Here is a 22,898-nt window from a genome sequence, read left to right as displayed (position 1 = left end):
AGGTTTCATAAAAAATAATTGTGTTTTGAAGATTATCCAAAGTCTTGGAACAGCATGAGGGTAACTGATGACAGAATTTTCATTTTTTGGAAGAACTAATTCACTCAAATAATCACCTTTGTATCAAGTCTCTGGATGTAAGACCACAGATATTCAATGTTGGCTCCAAATGGGTGGACATGGAGGAAGGTTGAAATGATTCCTGTGTAGAGAGACAGACAACAGAACAAGCTTGTGAATGAACATATGTTGTCTCTGACTAGTAGGTAAGACAAGAGACCCGTAGCCGCATGGTCATAAATATGCCGCCTGAAGCAGAATCCCCGTTCCTCCCCCACTTAAGCTGATTACTTTAGAGAGGTCCTGCAAAAGGTAAAGCACCGATGCAGAGGCACAGCATATAATGCCTTGCCTGAAGGGCCCGAGCCAATATTTATTTCCTTGATTTATATGCCGTAACGCCGGCAATTACGAATGAACCTCATTCAATTCCCTCCGCAAGACCTACTTTCACAGAGCCACACTTGGGGAGGGAAGGGGAGTCTCAAGATGTCCGTTTCGATTTTAAAATTCAATGCAGAACAGCTGAGCCGGCACCATACGTCTCTGTTCTGCTACAGTGCGTCGTGCTTACCGAGATAAACATCTCTGTTTTCGCATGCTCGTGCGAGAAATCTAACCAAACAAACTCATTTGAATGGCCTAACAGCGGAAGCTTATACAAAATTATGTTTACAGTGCAAGCTAATCCAATGACTGCATTAGACATCCTCTTCAGAGCTAACAGTCTACTACTAGAGCGCCTGGAGATCTAAACAATTTGTTTTCTTCAGCCCGTCCCTTCACTTTGTTCTGCTCAAATGAGTCTGGGTTTTCTGCCGTTCTGGCTCAGGGCCTCAGAGCCTGGCTGACGTTCCCTACTCCATCAATGCAGTATATGTGTCCTCTTTGCGAGCGGACCTGTGTGGTCTTCTCTGGGCTAGAGCCAATGAAGCAACTGGCAAAAAGAAGAACAGCTCCCCTGAGCTCCTCCTACGGATTATCTTCCAAAAACATGACAGAGAGACTGAGGTGTTTAAGGAGTGTCGGCCTCTCATCCCTCACCTTTTCTTAGTCATTGTTATCGTATCGGTTCAAACATGGGTCGAACAGCCTTGCATTTCAACTGCTTGGCTGCTCCTGCACCTGCTCGCCCTCCTGTGCTTTTAAGCTAGGACTCAATCCTCCAAGCCCATCTGGTATTCAAGGCCCTCAGCACACGGCTCAAGATGTTTTATAGATCAAAACGGCATGAAGTGGAGTTGGAATAATTACCGAGCAAGAGAGCCTCTTTCTCTGATCTCAAAGGACCCCAAATGACCGTCTCGTTATTCTTCTCTCGATGTTGGTAGAGTGCTGCTGTGCCATTGACTCCCTGTACACACACATACAAAGAAAAAATACTTTTTTAATATCTATAATATATATCTTTATCTCATGCAGTGTAACCTCCACAAAACAGATAAAAGAGTGATGGGATCATGCAAACTGTTGAGTTGGTCAGTTTGCCTGCTAATCTTTACTGAAAATGCACTGCATTCTGCTGTGTTTAGAGAAATCAATACCTATTGACATTTAGAGGCTCCTCTTCCAAGATTCTGCCCAAGATGGCTGGCCGTTAAGTCACATAGAGGTTGAATAAAAATGATAGCAAACGTCCTTGAACAGTGCATTTTTGGACACCCCCAGGGACAAACTGTAAATGGAGGCAGCAGTGCACATCGCATGTGTCTAAAGCCATATACTGTATGACCTATGGAAAATTCCAGTTCAGTAACTTTTCAAAGAAAACTTCACAATATGTACATGTATGTCCTCAGAGAGAGCATTGCTTTATTTCCAGAAAGTGCATCACTCCAGTGGGATTATATAGCACTTCCATGCCTTTTTCAGAGCATGGGGGTTGCTGACCCGAGTCAGAAATTAACCGAGCAGACCTACAGTTTCTTTGTCATCAAACTACATTTTTAAACCGTGGGTTCAGATTCTTTTCACAAGTAAATAATTCAAAACGGAATTCAGAGACTGAGTGACTTAGCGAAGTCATATTTACGAGTGGATGACTCTAGAATTCTGGATGATACACAAGTTGTGAATTTGGATTGGGCATGTAGATTTGAATTAAGGTGGAAACACTGACCTATGATATAGATAACAAATATCATATATCTGTTTACTTCACATTTAGGTGTGATACCATGTGTAAATACGTGATAGAGATTAATATTTGTTTACCTTTTTGAATTCATATGCATTATTTGATATGGAAGAGACCCACACATTTTGTCTCCAAAGATCGATTGGGATATCGGTTGGTTCTTTGGATTGCTCAGTCGTAATAATATTGTCATTTCAAGCAGTCTGTTACAAAGTTGACAAGACCACTTTTTGGTGTGAATGTGATTGCTGTATTCATATACTGTATATTAACTTGACCTGAACTAAGGGAGAAAGAAAACATACCAGCTTCTGAATCAAACGCTCCAAACGAATGGGGTGTGAAAACGCCCATGAAGTGACAGAAATGCAACTGAATAATTAGTGTATCTAGTATTTTTTAAGAAAAAGAAAAAAATACATTCTGAACTAACTGGATGTGAAGGAAAGACTCCAAAACTCCTTCTTCAATTGCAAACTTATTCTGATTTATTCATTCGATATAATATTACGCCTTACTAAAACATTAATTTCTGACACTGTCTGACACTCTCGGCAGAACTGTGCAGAAAAGCAGAGGGAGGCCTTTCACTCACTGAACACACAGATCAGTAGGCTAAAATTAACTCCTGCCAGAGAACTCATGGTGTGACGCGAAATAAAGGGATGCCGCAATGTTCACGTGCATTTTTTGAAGTGTTCTGGTATTGCAGACTAATTTCACTGGTGACCATCAGAAGGACGCTGGGTGACTTACTTTTTCAAGGCCTTCAGAGTTGTGGTTCATCAAGTCTACTGATTCCATGGCATTCAACAGCTGTCAAGAAAAAAAAAGAAATACTCATTTTCAGACCCAATAATGTTTTGAAATGCAGCTTTGGAGCTTTGCAGACAGCAGCTATGTTTCCATCCAAAGTTGCAAATTTAACTTATGCTCAAAATGTAAATATTGCATAAAACATTTGAGAATAAAGTATCCAGTTCCATCCAGTGAGTCGAAGAGAACAAAATCATCACTTCTTGATAAACTGCCACTAAATATCACTAAGAAGTAGCAGAAGCCACTGTATATAATAATTGGCCATATTTAAGAAGTTACATGCACTGTTTGGGAACGCAGTCATGTAAGACAGTTCTGGGAGGAACCACTTTGACAAAAGACTTTGTTCAGGCATTTCAGAATGGCCAAAACAGCATTTAAAACGCTGTGCAACGAGATCGGTCCACTGGTTAGTCCAGTTATGCTGTCCCATTGCACAGTCACATGACTTTTTTGATGAGCATCGAGGAATTATTTCAGTAAAGGTGTTTGTGAATGTTGTCTTATCAGAATTTTTTTTTTTTTTTTTTTGACTCAAATGATTGCATACATTTTTCATGTGCATTTTTAGAATTTATGTGCATCTTGGCGTTTCCATCCAGCAATTTTACTTTATGCAACAAAATAAATTTAGGTGGATGGAAGCTGATGTTACATCTGGGAAATTTCAGACTGGCCTTTAGTGTGCCAAGTTGATACTACATTTTTAATGGATGCTTGTGAGAAATGGCGTAATGAAACACATTTGTGATTCCATACATTACAGCCAGGGTGTCTCTAGAAGTTCACAGCAGTTTCTTATTTATGGGATATGGAAGCAAGCCCCCTCTGGTCCTAAAAATACTGTACACACGTCTCCCATCTGCTAGCCGGTTTAGTTAGGAGCGCTTATACCGTATGGGCTCCACAGGACCTCCACAACTATTGATGTTCCTATTATCTCAGTCAAATAACATCCATGCAAACCAATGTCTGCTGTTGGGAAAATGGAGTAAACAAGGCTGGTCATTATTCCCTGCGTCTGGGCAAACCACTATACTGGCACCAATGATAAGGTATCATGTTGTGCTGTTCAGCAACAGATCATCTGTCCTCACTGACAACATCTCTATGGACTTTAATGAAGGCAGACACCACATTTCAATTGGCATGGATGAAGAAGAGTGAGAGATGTACAGTCTGTTAAACAGATATGGTAAAATAGCCTAGAAATCTAGACGCACCCTAGCGGCAGCAAAATGTATTTTGCAGCCAGGTGGGTCTCTAGACACTCTCAATAGACCTTCTAGCTGCAAAAACCCAAATTGGGTCAGGCCAATCACAACGCGTATAGAGTAGGCGGGGCGGGCTTAACATAATGACGACAGAGATGTGACGGTTCCCTGGCTTGAAAACAAAGAATGGCTGCTGGCGAACAGTCTTTCGAATCGGCTTTGGCCGCAACTCTGGAGGACTTGGAGTTAAGTTTTTCTTTGAGAAAAGAGCAAAGAACGGCACTTAAGTCATTCTTTAAAAAGGAAGATGTGTTCGTAGTTTTGCCGGTGTTACACCAGATTCTGTGACCGTCATAATATGTGACCGTAGTGGGCGCGGTTGTCACTGCGTGCTCCGTGATCTACGCAAACAGCGTAACTTCTGACTATAAGCCAAAGGTGAAGTATTTACGACACGTTTGTTTAGAAATGCTTTTTTTTTTGCCTGTCAGATATGGCAAAAGTTGAATCTATCATCTAACGTTAGCTCAGCTGTTGGGGAAACGCTCTGGTTGGTTGTAGCGCTGTCCTATTGCGTGCAGAGGGAATTTGAAAGACAGCCGTTTATCCCGCCCCTCGGATTGAGCCGTGTCTATGGTGAGTTTCCAGACCTAACATCTTGATGTAGGTCTGGCTTGCCAGGCTAATGGTAAAGTGCATAAAGGACAAAAGTCACTTCTAACTTTCACAACTCATGTGTAATTTTTGTAAAGATCTATTTTCAGTTGTTGAAAGTGTGTTTTTTAGTTTACCATAAATGCTTGTCAGTACATTCAGGCATATACTTTAACCATATTTCAAAGACAATAGAAGTAATTATGGAATTACAGGTACATATAGGCCTGGTTTTACAGACAAGGCTTAGATTAAGCCAGGATTAGGCCTTAGTTTAATTAGAACATTTAAGTAGCTTTTATAAACGTGCCTTAGAAAAAAACATTACTGGTGTGCATTTTGAGACAAAACAATGGCACTGACATATTTTAAAATAAGTTAAAACAGCTCAAGCATGCATTTAAGTCTGAGACTAGCTAAAGCCTCGTCTGTGAAACTCTAACATTCAGCTAACTGCATTTTATATAAATGTAAACTAATACATTTTCATTTCATTTTCAGTATATTATTTCCGTAATATTTGCATTTTGTAAAAGTGCTATATGCACAAGTAAACCTTGATTTACATTCACGTAAAATTCACATGGCGTCTAGGGCCGACTTTTGTGTGTGGCTGAATCTTTTTCGAGGCCACTGTGCACGTTTTCTGCACACGCAGGTGTTGTGTTGAATCTATATCATTCTCATAGACTGGGCATATGTGACTAATGCGTGTCTAGTGTAGAAATGAAGAACAACCCGGCTCTCCAGCGCTACGCTACGCTATCTCTTGTTTCCTTTCCCCAGACACGACTAAACATATTCATCTTGAGAAGAAAAAGTGTCCTGCTCTTTTTCGTGTGTTGCTGTTACGTCTCTCTGTTTTCAGGTATGTGTGTGTGTGTGCACCCTGTGTTCCTGCTGCCATGTTGAGTTGTGTTTCTCACTGCATGCACAGGGGGAGTGAGGACAGGCATTGACCCCAGGCTGAAGAGCTTCCCGCTGTCACACGAGGAGGCAGACACTGCCAAAATGCAGTATATGTGAAGCGAACAGTGCTCTTAATGGCTTACATAAGGCTTTGTGCCCCTCTACAAACTAACTCCCAACCAGTGCTGAGAAGTAACTGAATGCTACACACTTTTGACAATGGCAAAAGTAGAGACACAATTTTGTATTGCATGCAAAGTTTTATGCAGTTTTACTATTTCTTTCAAATGAAGCAGTGAGATATGGAAGCTTGTTTGTGCCACATAATAATAAATAAACATATGTATATATATAAAGGTAATTGCGTCTTTTTATTTCCCAGTTCTGACCTTTTTTTCTATAAACTCCCAATTCTGAGAAATAAAGTCAGAATTGCAAGAAAAAGAAAAGAAAAGAAATTCCGAGTTTATATCCCACAATTCTGACTTTAATAACTTGCAATTGTGAGTTTATATCTTGCAATTCTGAGAAAAAAAGTCAGAAAAAAAATCACAATTACCTTTTTGGTTTTTATTCAGTGTCAGAACCAAGCTTCCTTAGTAATTAAGTGAATTTAGATAGGTCATGTAAAAGTCAAAGGCAAAGTAAAAGGTCAAATGTCTGAACAATATTTCACGTCTTCTTTTTTGTAAAGCTGTCCTAAATACTATTGTAATACAGTCTGAACACGTGCTATGCTAGCTGTTGATTTGAACTGAAATAAATAAGATTAATTAGTTCCAGGCCAGCAGGGCCACTGCTCAATTATGTTTAAATTAGTAGGAAGAACGTGATTTGTTGTGATCCAAATTATTAAGTTCCATTGACACAGTGAAGTTTGCTGGTTGAACAATATTTCATTAGAAATGGTCATAAAGATTGATGTAATTTTTTTTTTTTTTAACAGACCTTTTTAAAGACCTTTTTAATACCACCTTATATGAAATTTAAGACCAAACCAGCGATGGAAACACACAGACTATGAATGAACGCATATTCGAAAGTGAAGTAAAAAACGAGTTTGCATTCAAAAGCTATTTCAACACCCCACATATTGATAGCGGCTCTACAAATTATATACACTATAATATAATTACCCAACTATACAATTGCGAGAGAACACAAAAGTATTGGATTTTTTTTTTTTTTTTACCACCATGTCCCTTTAGGGGCACCGAAGTACGCGTTTTTTCCTTTCTGAACATGGTTTTCGGCTTTGGGCACATCCCTAACAGACAACAGCCTTTTTTTATCCATTTTCTCTAGTCAGATATAGCACCTCTTTCGTTTTTTTCCCCCACCTTTCTGTGACAGGCTCTCGCTGTGTGCTTCCCACTTTGGGTGTGTGTTTCCACTGTCTTGATGCCCATTGTACCGAGTTTAAACCATCTCTGACAAACGGCGCAGTTTGCCTCGTAGACATTTCCAGTTCACCACGAGAACTCATCGTTATATAGAGTAAAATATAACTTTAGTGGAAATAAATGATGTCACCATAATTGGAATCCTCATTGTTTTCTGCCATATAACTGTTCTGATTGTAAAACAATAAAGTCTTACAAGATAATAAGCTTGTAGTGTAGCTAAAAGGGTACATTGTAGTGTAGTGTAGCTAAAAGGGTACATTACAAGGGTACAGCTTGAGTAGCTGCACCCCCCAATAACACTATAACTGTGTGTATATGGAAAATTCATATTATTCAGCAAAATGGCCAATAAGTCGGTCCAACCTTTTCCCTGAGGCTGAGGACCTCTCCCTCTAGGTAGCGCTGCTCATCTCTGGCCTGTTCCAGCTCCAGCTCCTTCCCTTTCAGCTCTTCCTGGAGCCGAAGCAGTTGCTGTGGAGACAAACAGCATCGTGAGCAACAGAAAGCAGATGGCTGGAACAATGAGCAGCGTGCGGGGCTGCATGGTGCCCTAATAAACAAACTCCACATAAACATTATTGAACGGCATACAATGAAGATAATAAAAAGCGGTGCGGTGGGTTAGGGAGGTTGACTGAGTCAGACCTCTGTGCCTGTTTAAAAGGTCATGCGGTCAGCTTTTTGTAGCATGTATTGAAAATAAAAAGATAATAATGGAATTTTAAAAGTGGAATTTCAAAAATAGCTTGAATGCACACCAACTCAGAGATCCACTTGTCACACGTTGACATGATTGGTTACAAGGTAGTTTGTGACATCAGAAACACCAGCGATTTTGAGACTGTCTTTGGTTAACTGCAGTTTTAAGGAGAAAATACTCAGCAATGGTGTTGACTTATGAATTTGCACATGGTTCGTTTTAAAGCATATTTAAAACACCACATTGGCATATAAACAACAGTAAAAAATTAGATTTTCACCACAGGGGGGGGGCTTTAATGTTCCCTTGTACCTCTAGTCCACCAATTGGGACGTAACATACGATAAAGTTATTTAGTTCCTCTTCTGGTGGCCACCAGAAAAGGCCTACTTTGGCTAATAGCACTGGTGATCTGAGGATTACAGTGAGCGTTTCCCCGACGAGACCACGTCCTTGGGCCCCTCACTCCTCTAGCGCATTGCAAACATGCTAAGACTGCGTTCGTGGGTGGTTTATGCTCTCTCATGAGAGCATGACCACGTCGGCACGTTGTTCGTCTTGCCTTTCTCATGAGGGCTTGAGCGCTCAGTGTGCCGTGTGCCATCGAGTTTGACGTTCGCTGTCTCGCATGCCTGGCAGCTTTCGGATGGGATTACTGGTCTCACACCCGAGCCGAGTTCCTGTGTTCCACCTCGTTGCCCCACCCCGGGTACGTCAGGGTTGGTCCTGGTTGCACGGTGTCTGGGAGCCTGGCTAGCACTTCCCAGCCCGTCTCGCTGACTTGTCCGTACCATCAGACTCGGCTATGCGATTCAGTTCACCCGGTGCCCACCCAAGCTCAGGGGCATCGCAACTCCGCACAGAGGTGAAATGGATGCCCCTGAACTTGGGTGGGCGCGTATGGACAGCACTGTGACTCTCATTGTCCTGAGACCCCTGCCTGGATACGTGCCCAAGGTTCTTACCACTCCCCTTCAGGGACCAGGTAGTGAACCTGCAACCTCTGCTTTCGGAGGAGGCAGACCCAGCCCTGGCTTTTCTATGTCCCGTCCGCTCCTTGCGGTTATACGTGGACAGAACGCAAAGCTTTAGGACACCAGATCAGCTCTTCGTCTGTTACGGAGGCCAGCAGAAGGAAAAGACTGTCTCCAAGCAGAGGTTAGCCCACTGGATAGTGGATGCTATTGTCTTGGCGTACCAGTCCCACGATATGCCTTGCCCGTTTGGGTTGCGAGCACACTCTAACTAGAAGTGTTCTAACTCTAACTCTAAATGTAGAGCTGCGGGCTGGGTGACATCCAACACGTTCGCTAGATTCTATAGCCTCTGCAGCGTCCCCTTCTCCAAGGGCACGCTTTCCCAGCGTTATCCAATAATTCAAACTGAGTGGGTCTTGCGGAACAGCAGTGACTGACCTTCTCTGCTTAGAGCTCCTATTTTCTGCCCAACACTGCGGTCAGGCCAGGAGACTCAAGCGGAGCGCTGGAAGGGCCAGCAGCAGTGGCGTGTTGGTAGATATCCCCATTTCATCAGTTATGACGTACGTAATAGTGAACTGACGAAGGGGAACGTCTCGGTTACGTATGGTAAACCTCGTTCCCCGAGGAGGGAATGGAAAAGGAGTCAGTTATGACGTATGTCTCCGTTCCCTCCTCAGGGAATGAGGGTTACCATACGTAACCGAGACGTTTTATTCCTGCGATGGCAAAGCTGAACTTTCTGCATAATATCACATGATCCTTCAGCATGTAGGATTTTTACAGTTTAATGCTGTAGAAGTATTTTTCATTCTTAGTTCATGTTGACTAAGGCAGATAGTATACTGCAGTAGTATACTGTACATGCGATCACAGACGAAATAAATTAAAAAAGTTTTTAATTAAATGATGACAGTCCACTGCACTCTATATAAATCTGAATATTACTTTTTCTCTTTCAACAAAAAGGATACTCATTTCTTCCATTACTATTGATCTTGAACATAAAAGCCTTTAACGCAACTGCACAATGTAAAATGATAGTGAGCGAGAGAGAAGAGACAGAGATAGAGAGCTCACCAGTGCATTAATGGCAGCACGATGACAGCCTGCGTCATGAAGAACACTGTGTCCAATCATTATTTAAGCTGATTTGACAGCTAATTAACGGAGGTGTGAGTGTTTGTGTTCCAGATGGAGCGCTGACGTGTGAGCATGCTGAACACTTACGCATAACTGATGTTTTGAGTATGTTTGAATGTGTCAAATGTGTTTCACTATTTAGGAGTGTCTTTAATCTCAGCCGTGATATTTTTCGCCGACATCAACTGAGTGGACAGTGTAAGATGCTACTTTGCAGATTCATCAGACATGGGACAAACAAGTCCCACAACTTTACCAGTGTTTTTTAAGCCTATAAGGCTACTGTATCATATTTGATACACAAATTTCCAAGGCCTATAAATTATCAACATTATCAAAACTTTGCTGAAAAACCTGTTCTCCCAAATGCCTTCGGTCGTCTGATCATAAAACAACTACATCAAATTGCATATTTTTGTTCAGTTTGAGTCTCTGGATAAAATGTAGTTTTTTTTCTCCTTGATTATGAGCTCCATATTCTAAGAGCCATTATATATATATATATATATATATATATATATTTTACCTAGAGGTTGAATAAACTGCTGTTCCACACACACACACACACACACACACACTTATATATTCTGACTATTATTTCACGTCAGGCTTTACAGGGTTAAGTAACGTCATAAAGAAAAGGTTTAGAGCAGGATAATGGCTGGCCCGTTCTTTAGTGTGATCTAATTGTTCACTCCATGATTCATGAGCTTAATGACTGGACAATAACAATAATATCAAACATGCTATTAACAGTGTCAGCAGGAAGATGAGTCGCTGAGGCTGTTAACACACACACCCGCTGAGACACGCATCAGCAAGACATTTGTAATGTTACAGAAGATTTCTATTTCGAATAAATACTGTTCTTTTGAACTTTCTATCAAAGATGTCAAAAATCTATCATGGTTGGCACAAAAATGTGGAGCAGCACAACTATTTTCAACATTGATAATAATAAGAAATGTGTCTTGAAACTGGAGAAATGGCTGCTGCAAAGTCTTTTAAAATGAAGTAGTCAACATCTGAAGTGGATCAAAACCATCGATCAAAGCTATACATGAATTTTGAACAATATCTGGTCTTGTCTTAGGACAACTTTGATGAACTTTTTTGATCCACTTCAAATGTTGACTACTGTATAATAAAATTGAAAATAGTTGTTTAAAATTGTAATTATAATTCACAATATTACTGTTCTTAATGTTTTTGATCAAATAAATGCAGCCTTGGTGAACATAAGGGGATTTTTTGAAAACCCCAAAACTTATTTTCGACCCCTAAGCTTTTGAATGTACTGAAGTGGGACTGAACCCTAAAAGTGCAGCTGATGTGTGTATTACCTGCTGCATGTTCTGCATGGTGTGTTGCAGGAAGTGCAGCTGCTGTTCTTGCGTGTGGTCCTCCTCGGTACGGTACGCCTTGCCCTGCTCCTTCTTCAGCAGCTCTACCTCGTTCCTGTAGGCGTCCAGCTGCCAGCGCAGACTGTCGTTCTCCTCTCGCAGAGCGCACGACTGCGCAGACAGCACTGCTCTCGGACAGGAAGGAAGAGAGACCGGAAGTGAGCTTGGAGGAAGGCTTTCAATTTACAGATGGGGAGAATTCACACTTTTGTGCCTGGTAGACCTAAGTAGATCACTTTGACCTGATTGAGCTGATTAACTGTGTGCCATAACCTAGCTTAAACTAGTCGACCATCTTTACCACCTTAAAGACAGCATGAAATGGATGTTGCGATAGTCTTTTCTTCTCTATTGTGACGTATATCCAAATGAAACGGCTTCTCAAACTTCTCAGAACGAGGCTTGATTTTATCAGTGAGCAGTTGATTGGATCGTTAAGATTGTTGTGGTTTGCAATTGGTCGATCTCATGTGAGTGACAGGTTGCCCCGCCCTCACGCCAGTAAACACATCATCAGAGAAAAGAAGGGAGGGGATGTTATTTTGATAAAAGATTACAAGGACACATTAATAAAAAAATTCAAAGAAATGATGTGCACGGCCACGGATAAATGATTTATACAAATACTGCAACAAGAATGGTCAATTTTGATATCATGGTGACTTTAAGGCAAGACGCTTCAGGCGAAAAGGGTAAAACTAAATTAACTAGATATTATTATACTTCCAAAGCTGAAGGATTAATTTTTTTTGTATTACACGTTTTCTGAAAAGTTTGCAAATGTAATTATGTAATTAAATATGCAATAATTTACATATATTCCCAGAACATTCTTGATCATTTTGTTGACGTATTCGTTTTTACAGAGGGATTTTTGATATTTCTTTAATACTCCATAAATAAGAAAAAACTGTCCACACCCAGAAAAAATAATCACCATGTTTTTAGGAATAAATCTGGCAAATGACATATGAACAAACACATCAGTAAAAACCTTCAGAATATATATGCATGTATAATATATATTTATATATATATATATGCATGAAAAAAACTATGATTCTAACTTTCTCTTCTAGCATGTGGCAACATATGATCTCTTACTTAATCTAACATGGAGCATGCAAGACAAGTTCTAACATCAATCCGTCTGGTTGAATCAGCATATATACGTGGCAGGCTTTAAAGGAAGTTTTATGATTCATAGCTGAAATTGATGGTGAAGTTTGCATAACAACTTGGTCACTGTGCTGAGTCTCTGCTGTGTCAACAGAGAATCTCAACTATTAGATATTCCTTCCTGCCACCGAAAATACTTCTTTTATTGAGCCAGAGCTAGTGTGCTGTGACAGGTCATGAAATATCGCTGAGCTCAGAATCCCCTGACACCTTCTGCCGCCGTTCTCTGCTGAAGCAATATCATTCATAATCAGATTTGGTGTGGGATACACGCAGGAAGGAGAGTGTAATCACTCAAGTTGATATCTCGGCACAAATGCTGTTGTACTCAAGGTTATCTAAAGGATGTGATCGCTCCGTTTGAATAAACCTATTAAATATACAAGTGGTCACGGCAGAGCTGATTTGATTAGAGTCTAACAAGGGTGATTGTGTTTTTTTTTTTTTTTCATTGAATCAAGGAATTATTACAGCAAACCATGTTTTCATTTTCAAAGCATTAAAACACATGTACATGATCAGATGAAGTGAGAGAGCAAGACTGGTCCTATAGGACATTTAACACTAAATAAAGTGTATTGTAAAGTGTTATCACTTTGTATATTTACTCTAGTCGACTGCTTCACCAGGAAAAGTTCATCTGTGACTGTAATGTAGCAGGCTAATAATAATTCCTTGATTTAATGGAAAAGTTCGGTAATGAAGTTTAGTTTGGTAGACATTGATGAGGTTTTGATGAAATTGTGTGAAACTGAGTGATTTGTGACAGCCTTGAAAGCATCAGTTACAAATAGAGTTAGAAAATGTATAAACAAATAAGTTTTGCACCATATTCCATCTTTTCCAATCATTGATAGGTGGTGGGAAAAATACAATGTTTATAAATAATAATAATACATTTTTATTTGTATTTTTCACAAACTATTATTTAATATATGAATGTAATTCGGTTCAGTAATTTTTTTTTTTTTTTTTTAAGATATGATAATCAGCAAGGATGCATAAAATTGATCAAGAATAACAATAAAAGCATTTAGATGTTATAATGTGAGATTTCTATTTGAAATAAATGCTATTTTTTTGTTTTGTTTTTTACTTTGTATTCATCATCCTAAAAAAAAAACTTCCAAACTTCATTAAGCAGCACAACAATTTTAGACTAATAATAATAGTAATAATTTCTTGAGCAGAAAATCAGGATTGAATTAGAATAAAGGATCATGTGACACTGAAGACTGGAGTAATGATGCTGAAACTTGTCATCACAGGAATAAATTACATTTTAAAATCATTTAAAAATTAAAAAACAATTATTTTAAATTGTAATAATATTTTTTATTGCAAAACATTTTACTGTTTTTGATCAAATAAATGCAGCCTTGGTGAGCATAAAAGCTAAACCTACTAAACATTTAAAAAATCTTACCGATCCTAAACTTTTGAACATTATGTGTGTATTTATTTTTTGTCGGCAAGTGAAAAGCAAGTAAAAATCTAAACTATTGGCCAAGCAGAAAAAAAATCCATATTGTTGAGCCCTAAAATGAAATGTAATTATGTGGGCGCTGAACAAAGCTCTCTATGGCACTACATTCTTCTTATTCACCAGTTACCTTTACTATCAATTTATTGATCGGTTTAATTGCACTGCATTTGCTTTGTAAAACAGCTCTAGATGTTAGGCCATTAGGTCTAGGGTTTTTTTAGGCACAGTCAGTCCCCAGAATAATATAATGAATCATGATTATGAAAATCAGCGGCTGATCACAGGCCTACCAGTGTCCTCCATTCTGATCTTTTTGCAGGGGTTTTCCTCCAAGTCTTCATCTGACATTTCCATTTCCTCTTCTCTTCGTATTCCCATGATCTCTTCACTGTGAGCATTTCTCAGCTCCTAATGGAGCACAATACAGAAATCAAGCGAACACACACACACACACACACACACACACACACACATGCACACACAGGCACGCACACACGCACACACACACACACACACATCCCATTACTGGCTTCTGTCTGAGACCTTGAATGATTAAAGATTACATTTTGCACACATTAACATTTCCTCTGCTCTGAGTAATTCTACAAGGACACACTTTATAGCTTCATTTGCTGTATAAATGTGGCAGTAACGTATGAAAATCACACATACCAATGAAATGTTTTTTCTGCAATTCTACTCTGATTTAACCTGGAAAATTTTGATCGGATGAAAAACCAGGCAATGATTTGGCAACCACAGGCTCTGGTGATTGATTCCTTAACCATAAAATACAACCCATAGGGAAAACCGAGGCTCTGCCGTCTCAGTGCCGTGCAATAGTGAAAGTTCATTTGTCTAGGTCTGAAAATGGAGCGTAAAAATCACATTACACAAACTTCCAAGCCCACTGATCCTCTGATAGCCATTATAGGGATCAGCACAAAGGACGTTTAATGCCACCACTGTGAAATCTTGCAGATCTGACTCTATAAAAGGTAGTGCATTTGAGCTTTACTTTATCTGTGATTGAATGCATTTTATTCTAGCACTGTGTCGCTTGAACTTTTATCTGTTTCTTGAAAGCAGTAGTATCAGAGGAATAGAAGTGGGAGTTCTGGATTGTTTCTGATATCATATTTCTATTATTTTACAGGGTTCCCGCAGCTTTTGACCAATGAATTTCCAAGACTTTTCCAATAGCATTTTATAGTCATTCGGGAAAACACATGGAAGCTTTTTAAAATTCCTTTTTTATAAAGACTGCATTCACAAAAAGCAACTTCTAGCCAACAAAATAGGTGAGACTGAGACTGGTTGTCAGACTGGGACAGTGTCACAAGGCCTATATCTCAGTAACAATAAGGTTTCGAGTCCAAATATCATATATTTTATAAAAGCTGTTGAGTAAACACAATAAAACCAAATATATATATATATATATATATATATATATATATATATATATATATATATATATATATATATATATATATATATATATATATATATATATATTATGAATTACACATCAAAATGTTATTTTTTATAAATTAAGATTTCTGTTAGCCAAAACAATGGTTTACATTTTGGTATGTAAGCATACGCTTAGTATGTTTTTGTATGTTTTTCATGTCACATATTTCATGTGTTTCATAATTGTGTTTCTGTTTAAATTTAGCTGAAAGATCTGCTATTTTATAGTAAATTCACACTTAATTTAATAAATGGTATCTTTTGTCATGGACAATAACAGCGGAATACACTTTAAAGGGGTCATGAACTGAGAAATCAAAATTTCCTTGAGCTTTTAACATATAAGAGGTCATCATACTATAAGAATATCCTAAGTTTCAGAACTCAAAACTTCCTTGTTAGTCCAAAAACAGCTTTTATTGTTACCAAGCCCAGCGAAAGTCGTCCTGAAATGTGCCTATTTATGATGTAATAGATGGGTGAAAGACCGCCTCTGCACAAGAAAATCAACACCTACTTCATCATTGCAATGTTGGCCCCGCCCACTGGTGTGTTAGTGAGATGACGAGGAGAGAAGAGCAGGGTCATTCAACTAAAAACAACATTACCTTCCAAATGATTCTAATGCTAGGAATGTGGTTATTTTATTTATTTTCAACAATGTGAATGTCTCAGGTGAGCATCATTTATTTGTATTCGGTACATTTCGCGGTGGTAAATAAGTCACAATTTCGGCGCAGGCTTTGCAAACAGACTTTTATGATATGGACTCGACAGTAATGCGACAACATGTAAGTAACTGTATTCCTTATAATGCCTGATAATGATTCAGGTACAGTCAGATGTTCTTTGTCTATGTGTCAGTAAATCAAACCAGTGACTAAATGGTCAACTTCACATTGTTTCTCTCAGTAGGATGAAAATGATCTGTTATTTAAACTGAGATTAAATTATGTATAGAAAACGATCAAAGAAAGCTTCCTTTGCAATCGATGGAGCTGTCAATCAAACAGTGCAAGTTCTGGACTTAAGGCAAAATCTTCGTAATCAACGAATCTCTTATTTACATTGTGTTTGCACCATGGTTTGCACTGTTAGTTATGTTGAAAGCATTCATTAGTGTGCAGAAATCAAGTTGCAATGATGAGATCACATTGAGCTCAACATGTCTGTGATCGGCCCAGATTCGGCACATGTGAATTCCACATGGCCCAGATGTGGGCCAGATCTGTACAGACAGTCTGTTGATCGCGTGAATGAAGTGATCTCATCATTGCAATGCAATTTCTGCACTCTCACGAATGCTTTTACCAAATAACAATGCAAACACGATGTAAATACAGTAGAGCTTCGTTGTGCAGTGTAACTGCATCATTAATTACATAACGGAAGTTTTGGCAAGTGTCTAGATAAACTAGCGCTGTGTGATTGACAGCTTGGGCGATTGGGAAGGGAGCGTTCTTTGATCGCTTTCTGTATATAATTTAATCACAGTTTAAATAAGATTATTTTCATCCTACAAAGAGAAACGATGTGAAGTTTAGTCACTGGCTTGTTTTACTGATGCATAACCAGTATTTAACGATTTTGAGAGAAAGATAATCTGTCTGAACTTGAATAATTACACATCAGAAATCACTGATCACAGATCAGGCGTTAGAATAAACATGGTTACTTACATGTTTGTGGCATTGCTGGCAGATCCATTTCGTAAAAGTCTGTTTGCAAAGCCTGCGTCGAAATTGCAACTGATTTACCAAATAATCCACAGTGAAATGCACGGAATACAAACAATGCACTGCTGAGACATTCCAACACTATCTCACGACCAATTCGTACGAATTCGTACGAATGATAAAAAGTTGGCTAATTCGTACGAATTCGTACGACCTCACTCGTACGAATTTGTACGATTTGTCTAAACCCACGTGATGGGTAGGTCTAGGGGCGGGGTCAGGGGTAGGTCATTCATATGAATTCATACGAATTGGGCAATTCGTAAAATATGTACGATTTTGCAAAAATCGAGTGAGGTCGTATGAATTCGTACGAATTAGCCACCTCGTAGAATTTGTACGTTTTCCCGTGAGATCAGGTTGGACATTCACACTGTAAAAAAACAAAAAAAAACACCTTCCTAGCATTAGGATCCTTATGTGTCAATCTTTTCTCGTTCTCATGTAACTTTTCACTAACGCGCCAGTGGGCGGCGCTAAAGATGCGGTGATGTAGATGTAGACTTTGATATTCTTCTGTAAAGGCGGTCTTTCGCTGCTCTGTGACGTCCCCACTTTTTAGATCCTGACGTTTTCTGGCCTTGGTTTTTGGAATAACAAGGAAGTTTTGAGTTTTGAAACTTACAGGATATTTTTATAGTATAACGACCTCTTAACTGTCAAAAGACCAAGGAAAGTTTGAATTCTCAGTTCATGAACCCTTTAAAACTTTAAAATATATAGCATTTTCCCATTACTTCTTAATTTCTATGATTTTTTAAGACTTTTTGCAATGTTTAAACATTGTCTTAAGTCTCATTCAAAACCGAGAGCGATTACTATAAGAAAAACTATAACGATAACTACATTAGCATCCACATCAACGCACGATATCATCCTGTTTATTATAAGCATGTGCTGCAGTTTTGCCGTCTGCCACTTTAAATGCTCGAGCTCTATAAAGCAGGGTGGATTCTGATTGGCTATCAATGTTTTTGTCATTCATCAGCAGGAAAAAAATTATTCTGAAAGTGATTCCAACAATATTGTTATCATTATAGTTGTGGTGTGAACTCTAATATACATTTAGAGCGATTTTTAGAACCATCTTTATTGTTATCGCTTCCTTGGAGTGAACATAACTCTACAAACAGTGCTACATTACTTTTTATAAAAAAACAACAACAGATCTCTTCACAGGGGTGGCATATCAACTGGCTTTCACCTCTCACAGCACCAAAGACTCTGCCGCGTCACTGATGTCTTACCTCTTGGCGACTGTGAACTGAAATGGAATCCTTTCATAGACTTGACTCAAAGCAATTAATCAATACAGTCAGTGTATTTCTAGGATTAGCTTTTGGTCCTCACATCACTGCTCATGATATACAGTCACGGAAAAAGTCAGATGGCTGGAGGAAAGACTGCAGCTGGAGTCTATCACCAGTGAGGGATTTGTATGTTTCAAGGTTCATTGAGTATTCCGTTTGCACTAACATGAATTTTGCATACTGGTGATGTTCCATATTATGAATATGGAAATTCCATATTGTGCATTCCAGAGAATTCAGGGGTTTAAAAGGATCGATTCATAATGGCACAATGTAGGTTAACATGCACCTCCCTTTTCCTTCCTCATAAAGACCTAATTCAAATTGGATGAGTTATTAACGATTAATTCAGGCTAATCACTGATGAGCATCATTATAATCCTGCCAGTATCTGTTGCCATGGCAGCAATGGAGGTTCTTTCTAGGTGGCGATTTCAAGGAGAGCTCTGCTGCACGAAAGAGCAGAGGCTAGAAAACTGGGATGTTTGCTGTGTGAGGGCCCACAAGTCTATACAATGAAAAGCCACAAGATACACTGCCATATAAACAGCTGCCGTGTCAGTGTACCATGTAGAGCAGGGGTCTCAAACTACTACTAGCCAGGTGGTGTTCTCCTTCGGGGGAAGTTGAACATTCACAATAATTTTATTAAATATAAGCGCACTACTTTGGCGTTCAAATATATTACAGCCAAATGAAACATTTTATTGTAATGAGAAATCTTGGCCCAGAGTTTGAGACCCCTGATGTAGAGTCAGCATGACAAAAGGGGAGGAAAAATACCAACCTCGCACTGCTTTCGCCAAATGTCTATGTTCTTGCGCTGCGCTTTTGAGAAATGGTCCCATGCCTTTTGCCTGGTGGCAGCGGTGAACACAGCCGTAATCTGCTCAACTTTGGTGGGTAAGGAAGTCAGACAAGACAAGCCATTTATGTAGAGCTTAGCATCTGCGCCAGCTAGAGTCAGACGCATCAGGACCCTCGCAACACTTCTCTGAGAGGCCCCTGATAGTGTCTGTTGTACTTACATCTCATTAGCTGCTGTTTCAATTCCTTAGGACTGAGGAAGGCAACAGTCTACAATGATGGATTTGCTGGAGAAGTATTATTAAAGTGTTTGATGTCAAACATTGATTGAGGATTTAGCTCAAAATGTGTATGTGTGCATTTTCTTCACTTTAGAATTAGATTGTTGAATTTGCATTACGATTGTAGGCAAAGGCGTCATGCCCCCCTCATATTTTTGAGCCAAATGGATTTGAATGCAGCTTCCAAAACACACAAAAAATATTTTTACATTTGACAATTAACCCTTTGAAGTGTACGATCACACCAGAGTGATTAGAACGATCAGTGCATCACGTTATTAAGTCCTAAATTAAAATCTACGTTCACGCTTTGGCTGGCGCTGAGCCAGAGACGGACACATTCAGCACTCGTCATATATCACATCTGTTCAGACTTTTTAACCATATAATGTTTATTTTGACATTTTAATACAGATATGTCTAAGCACAAATAATTTATAATTTGTAAAACATACTATCTATGAAAGCGCCAATAATTCTTTTAAATATAATTTGACAACGTATTTTATTGATATCCGATTTTCTACATATTGCGTACTATCGTTTAAGTGTTTACTCTAATCTTAAGCCCGGAATCACGCTGATTACTTTCTTCATTCCAGTCGGCTCATGTTATTATGAAAATATTCGTGCATTCGAATGCCCAGGTAAGATAGCGTATAATCTTACTTCTCGCTTTCGTCACTTTCACTTCTTGTGCACTGATTCGTTCGCTAAGGTGAACAGCCAATCAGTGTTCTCTCTCTTAACGACAGCCCAACGCCGATTCAACAGGCTAAATCGGCTAAAAAAAAACAGACGACGTCCGACTAGAACCAACAGTGCGGAACACACCAAAAAAACGAAGCCAACCAATGCTAAAAAATGGCCCAACATTGGCTTAGTATGTCCAGGCCTTTAGAATATTGTAGGTACAAGTCAATAGTGCCCCAAAGTTGTTGTCTTTTGGTGAATTTCTTAGTTTTGAAACTAAAAATGTCACACAGCCTAGGCGATTTCGTGCAGAACCATTGATTCTGCTGTCACCCCATCGAGGCTAAGTGCTGCCCCCTCAAAAATACTAAGTGCATGACGCCTCTGATTATAGGATTGAGATTTGGACCATTTGTAAACTGTTGCCTGCTATTTATTAATTTGACCAAGTAAACAATTATACGATTATGTTCTTCACTTTAACTGGCATAACTCTAAAATACATTTCTCTTAGTATTTCATGCACATATATGGAGTCGAAAATGTCTAAATTCTGTCAAGTTGCCAATTGCAAATCTCCATCACACATATTCATTCAAGCAAATGACTTTTCTTGACTTCTTGAGTTGGGATATTGTCTTCTCACCTGTCCAGGCCGAAAAAAAGATGAGTGAATCTGATGTTGGCCTACCTTTAAGTTAAGTTGAACATCTCCACATCTGCTATATGGTCAGAGTGCTTCCACTGAGACTGTACTTACCCAGGGCCCTTCTATGGGCTTTGGCTACAGTCACACTGACATAGGCAGCTAGGTCTCAATGCTGTTTGAGCATACATCATATCTCCTAGTGTACATTTGTATATTGTATATCTGCAGTGAAGGGTTGTGAACGGTGTAAAGGAAAGACTGTGGCTCTGTTCCACGACTAGTGAGCTGCCTTGCTTTCTATGGATACGTTCTGTAAGCTGCTGCCTTAAAGAGCATCCGAACCTCATACACTTGGGAGATTTAACACATAATTGATTTGACTTCTGCTAAGCTAACTTAAACATTAAAATAACTCTTATAACACTGCGTTCTAGATTATTAGATTCTGACTGGTCAATTGCTAGATTCAGCGGTCAAATATTTCCGAATATTACTAGTTGTCCATGCCAACTAGTTACTAGTTGCAGGCAATGCCTGACCAAAATCACTGCATGTCTCTCACTTCACGTATGTCAGATTCACTCTTGTTTCATACAAATGAAACAAGACTTAGTTATCTGCTGCAGTGAAATTACCTCAGAGGGCCTCAGTATTGTTATACTGCAATATATTGTTATAGCCTACTGCAATTAAAATACTGCAATATTGTTGCCATGTTCATCTTGTTGCTAGTTTGGTTGTTTTGTACATTGGATTATTGTTTTCATAGCAGAAGCTTTAACATAATATACAGGTAAAATTATAAAATAATATCTAGGCAGATCAATAGTTAATGTCCTTGTTATTTATTTGGTGTTTAGCAAAGTAATAAACAGGGTAATGTACAAAATCCGTCAACTCAATGTTGCGTCCATTTAATTCTATGTTAATAACCAGCTGATTGGTACAGAGCATCTAAAGGGACATGACTATGGTTAGTTTTTTTTAAATATATTTTAATGCTTTTCGTTTTCTTGCAAAACTTTCATGGAAACAATATGCAGGTGGGAGGAAAACGCAAATGTTTTGCGAGCAAACACAAAGTTCCTTGAGGGAATGCAATACTTTTGCAAGAGACCGCAAATATTTTGAGAGCCAACACATTTATTGGGGAAACACAATACTTTTGCAAGAGAACGCAAATGTTTTGAGAGGGAACACAACTTTTTAGGGGGGAACGCAATACTTTTGCAAGAGACCGCAAATGTTTTGCGAGTGAATAGTTTCTTGGAGGAACGCAAAAACGAGAGAATGCCAAGTTTTTCAGGGGAATGCAATAACGCAAATATTTTGCAAGAGAATAACATTTTTCGTCTATTCTCATTTTTTTTTTTTTGTCCCCTTAGGGTCTCTGTAGACTGGCACACACAAATACACAATTTTTAATAAGACAGGACTAATGACAATTAATTTTATCAACATTTCTTTATAGAATGAACTAAGTATATTTATAATCTACATTTCTAATCGTTGTAAAGGTGTGGTCACTTCTGTGAAATTTCGCTGGCAAAAAAAGGTCCATTGGCATGAATCACAGCTCACACAGAGGTCACTTTCAAACCAAGCAGCCAACCAGGCAAATTTGTGTGACCAACTTGAAGTACTCCCAATTGCGCAGATTACTATTGAATTTACTTTATTTCCCCAAAATTTTACAGAGCAACGGTAAATGTGATGCAATTTAAGCTGAATTTTGTCGCAGTGCATCAAGGGATTTTATTATCCGTGAAGGATACATACCTTTTGGAACGGCTCTGTGTAGGAAGCTCACCTATGATGCCTATGTAGGCAGCTCTCTAGGTTTTGGAACAGAGCCTGTG

General features: G+C 38.9%; 1 protein-coding gene across 2 annotated transcripts in view; it reads right to left on the bottom strand.

The window, feature by feature from the left end:
• enox1 (ecto-NOX disulfide-thiol exchanger 1) overlaps nt 1-22,898 on the bottom strand; it is a 115,643-nt gene that overhangs the window by 2,479 nt on the left and 90,266 nt on the right. For both annotated transcript variants that reach the window (XM_084420311.1, XM_084420312.1), the window contains 7 exons: nt 19,397-19,503; nt 14,378-14,495; nt 11,363-11,547; nt 7,563-7,670; nt 2,954-3,013; nt 1,315-1,414; nt 117-202 (listed from right to left, as the gene is read on the bottom strand). In XM_084420311.1, the coding sequence (XP_084276437.1) occupies nt 117-202; nt 1,315-1,414; nt 2,954-3,013; nt 7,563-7,670; nt 11,363-11,547; nt 14,378-14,495; nt 19,397-19,503 (764 nt within the window). The remainder of the gene's footprint in view (nt 1-116; nt 203-1,314; nt 1,415-2,953; nt 3,014-7,562; nt 7,671-11,362; nt 11,548-14,377; nt 14,496-19,396; nt 19,504-22,898) is intronic.

Source organism: Rutilus rutilus (genome assembly GCF_951802725.1).
Source record: "Rutilus rutilus genome assembly, chromosome: 10".
In the NCBI taxonomy this organism is placed as follows: domain Eukaryota; kingdom Metazoa; phylum Chordata; class Actinopteri; order Cypriniformes; family Leuciscidae; genus Rutilus; species Rutilus rutilus.
Note: the sequence above shows the minus strand (reverse complement) of the source record. Positions and strands in the feature narration are given on the sequence as shown.